This window comes from Emys orbicularis, chromosome 2 (genome assembly GCF_028017835.1).
Source record: "Emys orbicularis isolate rEmyOrb1 chromosome 2, rEmyOrb1.hap1, whole genome shotgun sequence".
Lineage (NCBI taxonomy): Eukaryota > Metazoa > Chordata > Testudines > Emydidae > Emys > Emys orbicularis.
In genome coordinates, this window is record NC_088684.1 from 276,528,012 (window position 1) to 276,543,974 (window position 15,963).

The 15,963-nt window shown below is 41.7% G+C and overlaps 1 protein-coding gene across 2 annotated transcripts in view; it reads left to right on the plus strand.

Moving 5' to 3' along the window:
• DIP2C (disco interacting protein 2 homolog C) overlaps window positions 1-7,921 on the plus strand; it is a 472,428-nt gene extending 464,507 nt beyond the window's left edge. For both annotated transcript variants that reach the window (XM_065397990.1, XM_065397991.1), the window contains one exon: window positions 7,669-7,921. In XM_065397990.1, the coding sequence (XP_065254062.1) occupies window positions 7,669-7,921 (253 nt within the window). The remainder of the gene's footprint in view (window positions 1-7,668) is intronic.
• Window positions 7,922-15,963: the final 8,042 nt, after the last annotated feature.

Here is a 15,963-nt window from a genome sequence, read left to right on the forward strand (position 1 = left end):
GCCTCTTCTAGACTTAGGGCATTAATTTTACATCTACTGATCAAAACAGATCTCTTGCTCATTATATTTCTCGATATTTTCAATAATAATGGGGACAGGCGTGCCTTTGCAGTGGAATTTAGACAGGTGACTCTAGAGAGTGGGTAGGCAGATGGCTACTGTGGATAGCTGATATTTATTTGTATATTTTATATCTTGTAAAAAATCAAAATTGCAATCCAGTTGCGCTGATAGTTAGTATGCGTATCCACATCCTATCACTGCAGCCGTGGTCTGTCCTCCCCTGCTCCTTTATCCACTTCTTGCACCTTGTCTTAATTCAGGCCTCAGTCCTGTAATCAGCTCCATGTAAGCGAAGACTTGCATGGATCCTATTGATGATCACACTCTTATTATGTAAGGTTTTCAGAGTTGGGACCAGATCTTTCATATATCTGTCTGGGGCCTGTCACAATGGGACCATGTTCCTCATTGGGTGGTGCCATAATACAAATAACAATTTAACAGTTACGACAGAGTGCACTTTATTGGCTAATAAGGGTATTTTATTAAATCATTAGACATGTATCTTATTATAAAATGCAACTTTCGCTAATTGAACTGCAGGATGCAAATGAACTAAACATTATTCTAATTATCAGTCACAATCTTTATGACCCTCTTAATTGTTTCCTCCTTGTAAGAAAAATGTCTTCCTGTCAAAATACCAACACAGAGAGGGGAAAACTCAACAAAGCAGTAGAACACCCTGGATTACAGATGTGAAAAAGGACTGTGTGGTTGTTTAATTTAATTTAAAACAGGTTTAAAATATTGATGGATTTTACTTTGCATAAAATGCAGCAGGCAGGATTTTAATTTTACTGAGGCTTCATTCGTCAAAAAACCTCAATGGAATTATGGTAACGTAATTCACAGTTGCCATCTCCTTACTTCTTATTTCTCCATGGCTCAGGCACCACTATGGATTGGCCTACATGTAATGTGTCTATGTAGAGTTAAATGTTATAGAGATGAGATAGCAGATCTGAGGTTTACGATGTAAGTCAGATGTCTTCCCCCCCCACCCCTTAAAGTCCACCAAAAGATTATATCTGCCTCAAAACAGTTAGGTTAATACCTAGGCTGAGGTAGAACTTACAGACAAAATTTGAATTTACGTGGACAAAGCGTTCGTGAATTAGAACACCTTTAAAATAATGGTGTCCACCAGAAGTCTAGAAGTCCTCTAACATTGTTTTAGCACTTTCAAGCAATGGAACAGAAGAGAGACAACTTAAAAATCTCCTCTTCCCTAGCTGAGATCTAGTGCTCTTCACCAAAGTGTAGTTCAGTAAAGTCAACATTCAAGAGTTGCCAATGCTTGAAATAGTAAACTGAGACTTTTAGATCCACCTCAGAGAGATGAATGTCCATTGATTGAAGTTATTGGGAACTGGCCATCCACATCCCTTAGGTAACTTTGAAACCTCAGGCACAAGCTCTTTGTTGATTAATCACAAGTGCTACAGACTGATGGGAGCAGCAGATGGTGACTGGGGAGATGAATTCTTCACTCCCCAAATTTGCTGCATGGAACTGGGTGAACAGGCTGGGAGGGGCCTCTAGGTATGCTGCTCCCTTCAGCCACCGGTCCTCAACCAGTGCCCTCCCTCTGCGTAGGCCTTGTGAGATGCACAGGAGAACCCCTGTCCTGCACACCTCATAAGGACTGTCAATATGCAACATTGCCAAGAACAGGGCTGGGGCTGGGGAGAAGCAGCTCATTAGGGATAATCCTTAGCAACTATCTTCCGCTGTCCAGAGACATCTGATGGGGTGGAGACTTTATTCCCTATTCCTTGATGCCTGCATAGGAGGCTCCAAGGAACAGAGACTCCCTCCCCAGCTGCTCCCTTAGCCCAATGAAGGGGTGCTGGTGGAGTGAGCAATCCTTTCCCATCACCATAGCTCCTAGGCCTGGTCTACACTTTAAAAGTTTTGCCAGCATGGCTAGGTCAGTCAGGGGTGTGATTTTCCCCCCTCCCACCCAAACCAGCACGACTATGACAGCAAAAGCGCTAGTGTACGGAACTAGTTTAACTCTTGCTGTTCTAAGCTGATATCCACTGGGGGAGGAGAGTGTGCCAATATAGCTCTATGCCAGAAAACCCTTTCAAGAGTAGACAAGGCCTCGGTCGATTCTTCAGTCCCCTCAAAGCAGTCTGAGAAGCCATAGTAGTCTCACTCGGGCATCTGAAGGTTTATTGGATGAGAGGAGAGGTCCCAGGGAATGCTTCATCCCTTATCTCCTGAGGCGCTGCAAAAACCTTTGCTTGGATCCCAGGAAACAGCAGGAGGTAGCCAGAGGGAGCAGCGTTGGATTTCTTCAATCTCCAGCTCCCCCACCATTGGGGTCAGGAAGCCTCAGGATGCACGTCAGTGTAGTAGAGGGAGGGTATTCCTCATATCTCTACTGCCCCCCCTTTCCCTCAAACCTCCTCTCCTGCATTTCTCTCCCTCCGCCCCCATGAATGTAATGATGGAGAGCCCCAGTCCTGTAATCGTTAGGTTGACAGAATGGGAGCTCCACTCCTACACTCCTCCTGTGTTCTGCAGGGGTGCAGCATGAGCTCCTGACATGCAGAACTGTGAAGAATTTTAATTTCCTTGTGAGGGCCTTTAAGACCTTTGTAACCTCAGAACTTGCCTCACCAGGATGGCAGGTGGAGACTGTGGTTGGTAGGAGTCTTTGCAGCCAGCAAACTAAGGGGTTGTTCTGTCCCCTTGACTCTCCCAGAATCTATAGGAAGAGTTCCTTTCCAGAGGACAGGCCATTTCTAGACAAGGAAATTCCCACACACAAATCTTCAAGACTGCAGACACAAGAGTGTGTGTTTATTACCTTTCAAGAACACATTAGAATAAACAATAAAACCACACAACAAAACACTAGAAACAAAGGCATTTCAGAGTTAAAGTTGCATTTTCACAGCAAGTAAACTCAAATAATCACCACCATCTACCCACTACCCAGTAGAGTTAACACTGTTTTAGAAAGTATTCCAAATACTATTTTTACAACTCTGCTTAAGGAAATTGGTGCTCACTGGGACACCTTTAAGTCAGTTAAGAAAGTTGGTACCGTGTTGATTTGATTTATGACCCAGCTGTCCAAATTTCATTGATGAGTATCTGGTCTGGACAGTTATTTTAGATTTGCCTTTTCTCCTGATAATTCCAGTAGTATAAAATTCACAGTCTGTGACTGTGATGGAATGTAAGGGCCCCACACAGTTGAAGAAGGGACCAGAGAGGCCAAGATGGCAGGGCTAGGTCCACCCCTCCCATCCTGTCAATCATTCATAGAATCATAGGACTGGAAGGGACCTCGAGAGGTCATCTAGTCCAGTCCCCTGAACTCATGGCAGGACTAAGTATTATCTAGACCATCTCTGACAGGTGTTTGTCAAACCTGCTCTTAAAAATCTCCAATGATGGAGATTCCACAACCTCCCTAGGCAATTTATTCCAGTGCTTAACCACCCTGACAGTTAAGAAGTTTTTCCTAATGTTCGACCTAAACCTCCCTTGCTGCAATTTAAGCCCATTGCTTCTTGTCCTATCCTCAGAAGCTAAGGATGAGGAAGCCTTTAAAAGGAAGGAAAGTGCAGTCAGTGGGGGGAAGGAGCCGGATTGCCCTATGCAGTAGACTGCAGAGCAACACCTGAAGCTGCAGAGGGAACTTCTAAGCAGGAGACCTTCACCCCAACCCTGGGCAGAGTACAATGGACCCCCAGGATAAGACAGACAGACTAAGCCTGCCTCAGAGACCCAGCCAGAGCAATTTCCCCAAACTCATTATATCGGGGCTGGATCATTGGCAGCACTGTAGACTCACCACCCCATCCCCCTCCCCTCTTTGCGGGGACTACAGGGAGGGAGTATCCCTGAGTGTGTGGGGGTTTGTGGCTTTTGTTTTTATCCCCCCCCAACTAGAGAGAATTTAGGAGGCTCTCAAAGGGAAGAGCCTCCCTTGCAAATAGTAGGGAAGTGGGGCCTGTGTTGTGACCGCCCAGTGTGGATAACTGCTCAGGTTCCCCCTCAGGCATGCCCCACCCCCTTAGAGAGGAACCACTAAAGACACTGTTTCAGTGGCCACCTGTATTTAACATGTAATGTTAAAGAATGCAGAAGAATGTCACCATAATCCATTTCTGTCTTGATGCCTGACCTAGCTATGCATCAATGTAGGCAAAACTTGCATTTTGAAAACGTTTTTAATAATGTAAGAAACCTTAAGGAATTATGTATGTGCTTGTAATTTAATTAAGAATACACAATGCTGCCTCATTTAAACTTCTAACCCTGGAAAGAGGAACAGAGCATATGTCTTCATTGCATTTGAAAGGAAGTGGCATTCCCTCTGTGCACAATGACAAAATGTATAAACCTACAGGAAGCATTTTGGATGCATTTTGAAATAAGTTGTTATAGCTCAATTCCTTCTGAAGCGTTACGGCCACTTACTGGTACTTCCTGATGAGGTTAGTGCGATGGAATATTGCTGGCTTTGCAGGAGGGGAGTAGTTTCCAACTCATTGGCTTTTGCTGTGTCTACAGAGCATGACTCTGGCTTGTGGAAATGCAAACTTCATGGGTTCCTCATTTTTTTTTCCAACTCAAGAATTCTAAAAAGCAAATACGTATTCAAAACACTGATACACGTCTGCAACTTTTATGTTACTTTAAAGGGCCTCTGTGTGGAATGCATAAATATAATATGATCCTTGACTGTACAGAGAGGTGTCTGTCACCAGCAAGTTCTAGACATTGCATTTGAAATGAGGTTCCAGCATCCCAAGCTCTATTCTGTTTTAATTCATTGTCTAGAAAAACAATGCCAGGGAAACTTTCAAATTACATTCCAAAGGGTCTGAACTATTGCAAATGTTTAGGCTTAACTGTTAGTTTTTTTTGTTTTGTTTTTTAGAAAGCCCCAGTAAATCAAATGGAAATAGACCCTTTCCTGCTTTCCGAGAGTCAGTCAGGACTGTGTACCAGCAAAATTGCACTTTCATGAAGCTTACATGTAGTGCTGCTCGATAGACTCCCTCTGTTAAATAGTTCAGTTAAAATAGCTTCCAAACAAAATTCTGCTTGTAAAAGGGCCAGTGTTTCTGATCTGTCTGGGGAAATAAGGTTTCTTCTGTCTTCCTCTGTTTCAGAAACTAGAAATATAAACAAACTGCCCTTTTCTACTGCGTACTCAATCCTTGGTTGTTCCTGAACATCAGAGCATTATCTAATTAAAGCATTAAAATAATATTTAGAACTCGACCCTTACAACTGAAAACGTCAGTAATTCATACTGTAGTTGTGGTTAGCCTTAGCCTGCTCTACTGTAATCTACAGATGGCCTTGGAGATACTGCAACATCTTAATGTAGCAAGTGGCCAAGGAATTTTAACCTTGCTGTTTTCAAGCGTAGGAAGGAAAGTATAGAGGGGGGGAAAGCTGTGAGATCTAGCTACTTCCCCAGGAAGGCCACCCTGGAAGGTGTAAACCAGGATGTCATTATTATTTTAAAGTAACTTTCTTTTGAATTTCTTGTTGCAAATGTAAATTTAGGTCATCTGAACACTAAGGTGTTTCTAAGCAATCCATCTATGTTCCAGAGCCTTATGAGAGGCATCTTCGCAGACTGACCACTGTACTTTGTTAATATTCAACATCATTCAGAACTCATTAGACCTTCTGCTAAAATATAATTATAAATCAAAGTAGGGTTTTTTTAGCAACATGGAGGCAGAAGGCAGCCACTCAGCCTGTCTGCTTGTGTCCACTGACTTTCCAAGCCAATAAGCGCAAAAGAATTTAATCCAACAAAACTTTGTGGGGTTTAAAAACAAATATTTTTAAATACTCTAATTCTAAATTTTGGGCATGGATGGATAATTGTGTGTGTTCTGCAGTTTCCAAAATACCCGTATTTTCAGAGTTTTAAAATTTGATGGGACAACGGCACTCTGAATTGGAGTGTTGACCTCGGGATGCAATACAGTTGCATACTCCTGGAGCTCAGTGAGGTTCTAGAGAATCTTCACCTGATTGTACATGGCTGGCAGTAGGTAATGCAATTTAAGAAATTAGTACACAAGTCTACTACAGTAAGGAAATAAAAGGTCAGTACTGCAGGTGGAATAAGTAACTGCTGTGGGGGCAGTACTTAACCTTACTGCACTATATTCTCCCTGGCTAATGGACACAGTAACAGTGGTACTCTAGCACTGCTACGGTCAGAGGGGCCAGCTGATGACAGGCTTCTGGCATAGTCAATATCCTGGCACCGCAGCTCCTGCTATTGACCCCTCTCTGTGTGGGTCTAGGTGTGGAAGGTGTGTGTATTTGCAGCCAAAGATAAGAGATGCTGTAGTTCAGGGAGGAGGGATAGCTCAGTGGTTTGAGCATTGGCCTGTTAAACCCAGGGTTGTGAGTTCAATCCTTGAGGGGGCCATCTAGGGATCTGGGGCAAAAATCTGTCAGGGAGGGTACTTGGTTCTGCTGTGAAGGCAGGGGACTGGATTTGATGACCTTTCAAGGTCCCTTCTAGCTCTGTGAGATAGGTATATCTCCATATTAAAAAGCCACAAGATACTGGGCTTGATGTACAAATTACCCAGTTGAAATTCTATAACCTGTGTTCTGCAACGGGTCAGACTAAGAGCGTGTCTATACAGAGAGTCAGGCTATGTCTACCCTTGGAGCTAGTGATGTGCTTCCCACAGCTGCCTGGACCCTGTGGATACATGCTCGGGACAGCTAGCCTACGCCACCACTCGCTATTTTTAGCACTCTAGCTCAATGAGAGCTAGCGTATGTCTACGTGAGCTGGGAATCATACCCCCAACTCCACATGTAGATGTAAGTCTCAGTGTGCAGCACGCTGGGGTGTAAATCTACAGTACTCTAGCCTGCCGTGCACTGTCTGTGTGGGCCCTGACACTTAGTGCTCTTTGACCTGAACTTTTCCAGAACTTTTAGTGCACAGTAGCCAGGTAGCGTGGCATACTAGACTGCTGTAAACGTACACCCCAGCTTCCCACGCACCAACTCTCCAAAGAGACAAGCTTACTTACAAGCTTAAAATCTGTGCATAGTGTGAGACTGCATCATGTTGGAGCCTCAAACCTGCAGCTCCAGTGGGAGTTCTGAGGCTGTGGAGGAGTTTGGGATGGGATGGAGGGAAGAACATGCCAACGTGCCGGAACTCTCCCCTTCCGTGCTCAAATGTGGAGGGAAAGAATGGGCCCTTAATTGTTATGCTCTCTTTGTGTGAAATAAAACATGACATTTAAACCTTAGCTAGAAAATAAATGAGACATCACTAGCATTTAGTGCTATATGTAAAAGTGTAGCTGTCACTCCCTTCGCTTTTCTCAACAACAACAACAACAACGAAAAGGTGGGGATGGGGAGATACCCCAAGACATAGTATTAAAGCAGATGCTAACAGGACTGTTTGTGTCTCCACCTGTGAATGAATTCTCCCCCAGTCTGTGATACCCATATGGAAAGCAGCCAGGAAGTGCAGTATATTTGAAACACCCACTGTGGATAAAACATGGATGTGTCAGACTGGGAGGAAAACTCAGAACGCTTCTAATAATTGTTTTTTGTGTATTCTAGTGCGGTGTTTACCTGGACAAATCTGTTGGTCGTTGTAGTTGAGCTGGATGGATCAGAGCAAGAAGCCTTGGACCTGGTTCCTTTAGTCACCAATGTAGTCCTGGAAGAACACTATCTGATTGTAGGAGTGGTGGTGGTGGTGGACATTGGTGTAATTCCTATCAACTCCCGTGGAGAGAAACAACGTATGCACCTACGAGATGGATTTTTAGCAGACCAGCTAGATCCCATCTATGTGGCCTACAACATGTAGTCTTGTATCTTAAGGCTTCCATGGACTTTACTATAGATGTATACAAATTTTTGGTGTCCACTAAAAATGTGCAGATAAGAGGGTGATACTCATCAGAATGGAACTGTACTATTATGACTTTTCAAAGCAGTCACGGTTTGCAGGAAATAAAATGTGAAATGTGTTTTCTTTTACCACTAAATTTTAACACAGAAGGACTAAGGAGTACTGCCCTTCAGTTTGTCGGAAAAGCCCATTTTAGGTTTTTTTTACTTATTGGATGAAACTGCTTTCTGAGTAAACGTGGCTTTGTATTTTATGTTGAGTAAAGCTGAAGTAGCTAATTTTTTTATTCTGCCCTCCAAGTGGATTCTTTTTAACAATTTATATACGATGACAAAGAATTATGTTCAGTTGTTTTTGATGCGTCATAAAAAAATTTACAAATACAGATCCATTACTAATTTAAGCCATTTTAGATCCCACCATTTTAGGAAACTATGTAGAGGTACGAGGAAAATGCCCAAAATAGCACCTTCCAATTAGAGTTCTAGCAGCTTTCTCTGTCAGAGATGTCGAAAGCACAAAGGCCAAAGAGCCTTTGATACTAGTGTTAGAGTGGAAGAAATTTATAAATAAGGTGTATTTCGGCAATGAACTTGCAAATATCTTTGTACTAAACTAAAAAGATAAAATAAGTTAACTACTTCTTCTGTAATTATGTACAAAATGTTTAATTTATTTTGATCTCTTTAGAAGTATAAAAGAAAAAACATTCAAGAATATTAATCTCTTGTAATGTTTGCTAATATAAAAACAAAGTGTTGTATTATCTTGAGTGGATAGTATCACATCAAATATATATATATGAAATATAAATTCACTAATGACAAAAAAGTTTTTAAAGTTTAAAATGCAGTACTTGTCACTTGCATGGTATCTCCCACTGTAGATAACCAAATGTTACTCACAATTTTTTTGAGAAAAAGCAATCCTGGATTGCTAAGTATCCCTGTCTAAAAAAAATCCTCTAGATACCAGCAAGTGGAATTATTGCTGCCTTTAAGGCGGTGAATGAATTTAAAACTAAAAATGCACTATAAGATTTTTTTTTCTTTGCCATGGAGTCAACAATAAATATTTGTGCTGGCATGTGCATACACTTGTTAGACTTTAGAAAAGGCAGGTTGAAGAATAGCACTGTTTTGTAGCTGCATAACTTTGTTGCACAATTTTTTTCATCATTTTAGTTGGTGTTTTTGTTGTGATAAGGAAAGGTTTTTGGTGGTTATTTGCATAGAGTTATCAATTTGCCTCTCAGCTGGTCCACGTAGCTTGGTGGCTAATACATCCAGTTTACACTTATAGAAAACTATTGTTTTAATGGTCTTTAATTTATTCTTCAACAGAGAATAACATATAGTCATTACGATTGATTTAGCACAAATTGTGCATCTGCTAACAAGTCCCTAGACCAAGTGAACTAACAGAGGAACTGAACTGCCTGTTTTAAGGAACTGAGTCCCAAGGTCTCAGAACTGAGGCCATCAATAGGGAACAGTAGGAAAACATTTATCACAGCTGCCTTTATTTTACCGCCTTTGGGTAAACTAGATCTTCAATTTCCCGTTCCGGTGTCTTTATTTCCTTTAACTTTCATAGTCCCTTCATTCCTTTGTAACCGAGTTGACCTGTGTGTGATCAAGAGTGGGGTTTACCAGCAGCAGTCCAAGAATGCTTTTCTTAATGTCCAAAATATGTTCAAGTGCTGACTCTCATTACCAGATATGCATGACTAAAGTTGTTGCAGGGCAAACGTAATCATTTTTATAACACGTATAAGGGACGTATTTTGTCTGCCTTTGGAAAATATCTATGGCAATGGACCCCTGCTAGTGATAGTTTTGTTTGGCTTCTAAGACACAGTGTTGGTTGTTTAAAATCTCTTTAAAAGATAGGGACATTTTAGTCTGCATGTACAGTACAGAGCATCTTACTATGTAAGACTTGTTTTATTTCAGACCACTCTCAGATTTCACTGTCCTGTGAATATTTCTACTCATGCTCTGAAGAGCAGTCCTTATATTCTCTCACTCTTTTTCTGCTCCCAGAAAGAATAAAATCCATTCTTAATGGCAAGTTATTGTAAGGCTTTGAAAAGATGTTGATTGATTACAACCATAATTGCAGCGTGTGAACTAACTCGTGAAGTCCTGCTATTGCTGATCTCAGTACTGCAAAACAAATTTAGCTGTCATTTACAACATCACTTTAACCTTCACCAAGTCAACTTCACATTCATAGGAAAAACAACTGCAAATGCAGTTGTGAAACACAGTTAATAACAGATCTCTTCTGCGCCCTGTCATCCGTGGTTGTTAAATTCTGAGTTAAAAGAAGTGATAAACTGAATTTCTAGTTTGGTTATGCAAGCAAAAGGAAGGAAACACTTAAGTACCATCAGACTGAGCAATAAAGAAGGATCGTTCTGTATTAGAAATTGTACTGTAGATAAACCATTCATGAGAATGTATAAAATGTTTGTCTTGTGACCTTGTGCTTTTGAAGTCAGACAAAACCATGTAATCAATTTGATGCACATGCACAAAAAAGAGGGTACACAATGAACATTTAAACACAAAACTAATCAAACAGGAGCAGATTCCTCATGGTGCTTGTTTATTATATCTATTTAATCCTGCTTGACACTTTACCCAAGGGAAGACTGTCCCTTTTATCAGTTGAATGTTAGCAGCGTTATTTCATAGAGTGTGGTGACTGGTTAGAGAAATTCATGTAACTCAGCCAATCACAGTTTAACAAAAGTTTTTATGTGCAAAGGACAGCAACCTTCTTGTATGTTAAACCACCAGTACGCTTTGTACATCTGTGATAACGCCTGTTTTATATTCAAATGAACAAATAAAAGCTTTTATTTTTGTTGCTCTGAAAATATCAGTTTCTTAATTAGTCATCTAAAAATGAGGTTTCCGAATCCACATGGGTTCTATGGAAGAATACTGATAGCTATATTGTAATTTTATTTTGTTTACCTCTCTTGTTGCATAATTTATTAGTAAGATCATTATACTTTTAACAATGTTTAAATACTGGTGTGAGCATTTATTGCTAAAAGACTTTCATATGGCAACAAATGTTTTATGTGAAATGTTTTTTTTAATTCTTTTTAATATATTTAAATATACTGTTCACATTTTTGCTGAAAGTGTAAAGATTATTGTAAGCTTGGTAACATTTTGTGAGAAGCAATAACAAGCATTAGTACTGTAAAACTCCTCAAATTTGTCACATCACTTTTGTTGCAAGGAATTGCTACTAGCATATTTCAAATAAGTCACTGTTAAGTTATTCCTCTAGGTGTTTTAAATCTTTTCTTGAACTCTCTGAGACAGTGTGAAAATATAGTACATGGGTAACTGGTATGAATCAACTATATAAGGACAGAACCTCTAAATAGCTCACAAATGTTTTGGATTATCTCATTGTAGCATTGAGAACAACAATGTCGCTATTATTTCAGTTGGTCCTCTCAAAAGAATTCAATGGTTTGGAAGCTTCCCTACTCACGACCAATAGTTTCTGGCTTTGGAAACCAGTTGCTAGTTCCTGTATTCAGACAGGAACTTCCTAAGTCCCTCACCTACTCCTTGTCTTCAAGATTTGACTTTGGATGGATGAAACATTCCAGTCAGCATTTGTTTAGGAGCCTAAGTGAAAAGTTGAGTGGGTTAAATCCAGTTCTTAATGGATACGTGTTTATGAATGGGAACCCTGGAAGTAGTTTCAACAGGCAGACGTGATCATCCATGAGAGTGATTTCCTCCAGTTTAAGGTTGCGGCAGAGTTGGGGAACTTGCACTGGGAGGGGAAGTTGTGGTATAGAAATTTGCACTGTCACCAGCCATACTACAGCTATTGTGTAGATAATGTGCTTCATTTTCCAAGGCTTGTCCATTGTCAAGGCTCCTTCCCCACTCTGAACTTTAGGGTACAGATGTGGGGGCCTGCATGAAAACTTCTAAGCTTAACTACCAGCTTAGATCTGGTCCGCTGCCACCACTCCCAATGTGCTAATTCCCATCCCTGGGTAGCCCTGAGAGACTCTTCACCAATTCCCTGGTGAATACAGATCCAAACCCCTTGGATCTTAAAACAAGGAGAAATTAACCATCCCCCCTCCTTTCTCCCACCAACTCCTGGTGGATCAAGATCCAACCCCCTTGGATCTAAAAACAAGGAAAAATCAATCCGGTTCTTAAAAAGAAGGCTTTTAATTAAAGAAAAAGGTAAAAATCATCTCTGTAAAATCAGGATGGAAAATAACTTTACAGGGTAATCAAACTTAAAGAGCCCAGAGGACCCCCCTCTAGCCTTAGTTTCAAAGTTACAGCAAACAGAGGTAAACACCCTAGCAAAAGGTACATTTACAAGTTGAGAAAACAAAGATAAAACTAACATGCCTTGCCTGGCTGTACTTACAAGTTTGAAATATGAGAGACTTGTTCAGAAAGATTTGGAGAGCATGGATTGATGTCTGGTCCCTCTTAGTCCCAAGAGCGAACTCTCCCCAAAACAAAGAGCACAAACAAAAGCCTTCCCCCCCACCAAGATTTGAAAGTATCTTGTCCGCTTATTGGTCCATTGGGTCAGGTGTCAGCCAGGTTACCTGAGCTTCTTAACCCTTTACAGGTAAAAGGATTTTGGAGTCTCTGGCCAGGAGGGATTTTATAGTATTGTACACAGGAGGGCTGTTACCCTTCCCTTTATAGTTATGACATCCATCCACTATATTCTCAGGATTAGCACATCAGCACCATTTCAAGATACTTCTCTGAAGGATAGCCTCATGCAATTCAGAGTCTTATTTATGTCAGGATCCTGTGGACAGCACCTCTCCAGTCTTGCCCAGAATACTCTTATCAATTCATTTCCATGCATTTTTTGTGGCACTCACCCTCATATTCTAATGTTTCATTACAAATCAACCCTACTTCACTGCAGCACAATACAATGCATGGCACTAGCTAAAAAAGGTCACAAGAACAGCGGCTACATCTTCATTGTATTCAAGGTTGGCAAGGTTTCTTAAAAGCTATGGTTCTATTGTGTACTGGGTTTTATGCACTCTGAAACATAAAGTCCTTGCCCCAGGGAGCTTACACTACAAATAAAAAAAAAAGCAAAACAGTTGTGAAGCATAATATACCCTTTACCAGATAATAATCTGAATCCAAAGGTGTAAAGTTACTTTCTTTAATGTCATGCTTTGGTGAAATTGCAGGGAGAGGCTTTGTGGAAGGAAGTGTCCTGTGGAGGGAGTTGAAGGAAGAAACAGTAGTGGAGGGAAAGGGAAGGAATTCCAAGTGTAAGTGGCAGCATGGGGAAAGGTTCAAAGATGTCTGGGAGAAAGAAAAGCGAGGATGGTTGGACAGGCAAAGAGAGTAATGCTCCTATATAGTCCTCATGTCAGAAACTGACCTCACTGAAGTTGAGAGGAAGCCGGTAGAGGGGATTGAAGAAAGGAATGACAAGGCCGGAGAGACAAGAGGAAGATGGTTTTAGCAGTAGTATTTTGTATAGCTAGGCTTGACAGAATTCAATTATTTTTATAACTTTGACAGAAAATAGCTGTGTTTATTTTTAATTTTTTCTATTTTTAATCTATTTAAATTCTCAGTTTGGGGAAATTATGGGGGAGGTCACACAATTATTGGCAGTACATGTTAATATTCAGAAAGTTAAAGCTTTGTATAACTATTAAAACACAAATGTTCAACATCCCGTGGCAAAATTATACATAGCAAATAGCCTTAAACTCTAACATTGCTCATAGCATTGGTCCTACTTTGCCTATTTAGAAATGTTGTTTATTATTAATGGGGAAAAAATTGGTAGGTTTGTATGCATGATGAAATCAACATTTATTGATATTTACTGATACTCTTGGGGGAATTGTGCACCACTGTGCATGCGCAAAATTCATATCCCCGCAGATTTTTTTTTCTCTGCAGAAAATAGATTCTTGCAGAGCAGCGCTGCAGTTACACCTTTCGCCCACCTGAGGCTGCTGTGACACCAGAAGACAGGGCAGCTGGCTCACAGGCTGGAGCAGCCAGTCATGGAGAGGGCAGAGGGAGGGGTCAGGGCTGCGTTCCTCTCAGCAACATGCCCACGGGGCCAGGTGAGGAGGCATGGAATATGGGAGGGACCTACAGAGTGCGGCACAGAGGGCTGCTGGGGGTGGGGGTGGGGGTCACATAGACTGGAGTGCAGAAGGGCTAGTGAGGAGGACAGACTGGGGACAGTGAGGGGTACAGGAGCTAGTGGGGTGACAGCATTGAGACAGGAGCTGAATGGGAGTGGGGGGGTACAGGGATACATGGGGATGGGGGGAATGGGGGTGCAGGGCCACATGGGGACAGGAGAGGAAGGATAGCTGAATGGGGACAGGGAGTTCAGGGACACTTGGGTGGAGGTGGTTGCAAGGACACATGGGGAGGGGGTAGATATGCCTGACTGAATCGGAGAGGCTAGTGGTCAGCTAGGGTGTGCATGGGGGAGGCTCCACAACTCCCTAACAATCCCTTCCCCCCCCCCCGAAAATCTATTCCATACTTCTCCCACCCCCCACCTAAGAACCCTCCAGGTTCACTTCCAGGCTTCTGCCCAGCAATTACTTCCCTCTCCCTCAGTTCCTCAGTTACCCCGACTCCCCCCAGCCTTTGCACTGCTTCCGAGGAGGGCAGGAAATACGTTTCTGTATTGTAGTTTAAATGAATTATTATTCAAAGTTCTGTATTAATATGACTAGTATTTATCAAAAAAACATTTCCTGGATCTTTTTTGTGTCAATAGTTACAGACATACTTGCTGACAGGTATTTTGACATAAGTTACCATGATAATTGAAACTGGCATTATTCTGACAAATAAAATATGCAGAATTTTGCAGAATTTTAAAATATCATGTGCAGCATTTTTAATCTTTTGGCACAGAATTCCCCCAGGAGTATACTAATAAAATATCTTCTCCTTCTAAGCCTGTGTATAGAATGGGGTGGAGCAAGATGAGGCAAAGCCAAAGACGAGGAGGTTGCATCAGTGATGGTGAAACAAGTATCAAGTGGTAGAAAAAGCCAAAATTACCTATGCGCCTACATTTATATTGAGACATTAAAAAAATAAGTATCCTTCAAGTCCAATTAATTTTGGGTGTTCAGTAGCTCAGAAAGGCAAGCCAATTATTTAGGCACCCAAATACAGGTTTGGGTGCTTACGTATAGGCACTTGAGATTGGGTTTGGGAAAGAGGTTTTGAAGCTGAAACAAAACAGAAATGATATAATGTAGAGGTTTTACAAAGGCAATGATGGGCAAGGGGAGATTAGAAGCAGCCTGGCTAACAAACATTGGAGGTTGCAAAAGTGCATGAGAGGGCAGGTTGATGGAATGTGACACCTGGAGAGAGTTTGGGAGGGAGAAAAGGGAGTTTGTTTTTCAGGAGATTGGAATTGGCAGTTGGATGTAATGTCAAACCAGTGCAAGATGAAATGCATAACAGCAGTGGGTAGGGCCAGGCTGGAGAGAGAGAGACATTTGGCAACCTTTTGCATTAAAAAGGGGAGGGGGGGGGACCCGAAGCCATTACCATTAGGAAACACCGAGGGTTGCCACCCCTCCAGGATTCTCCTGGAGTCTCCAGGAATTAAAGCTTAATCTTTAATTAAACTGATGTCATGTGATGAAACCTCCAGGAATATGTCCAACCAAAATTGGCAAGTCTAGAAACACCTAGGAGTAGTCTGGAACAGGAGACTGAAGAGAGCTGATTTGGGTCAGGGGGAGAAGATGTAAAGATAGAGTAGTGATGGGGAGTGGTTGGAGACGTCGGAGAGCACTTACATGCAGGGCCGGCTCCAGGCACCAGCCGACCAAGCACGTGCGTGGGGCGGCACCTTAGAAGGGGCGGCAAATGTTGGGGTGGCGGAGGGGCGCTCGCAGTGTTTTTGTTGTTGTTTTTTTTGTTCGGCGGGGCGGCACTTGA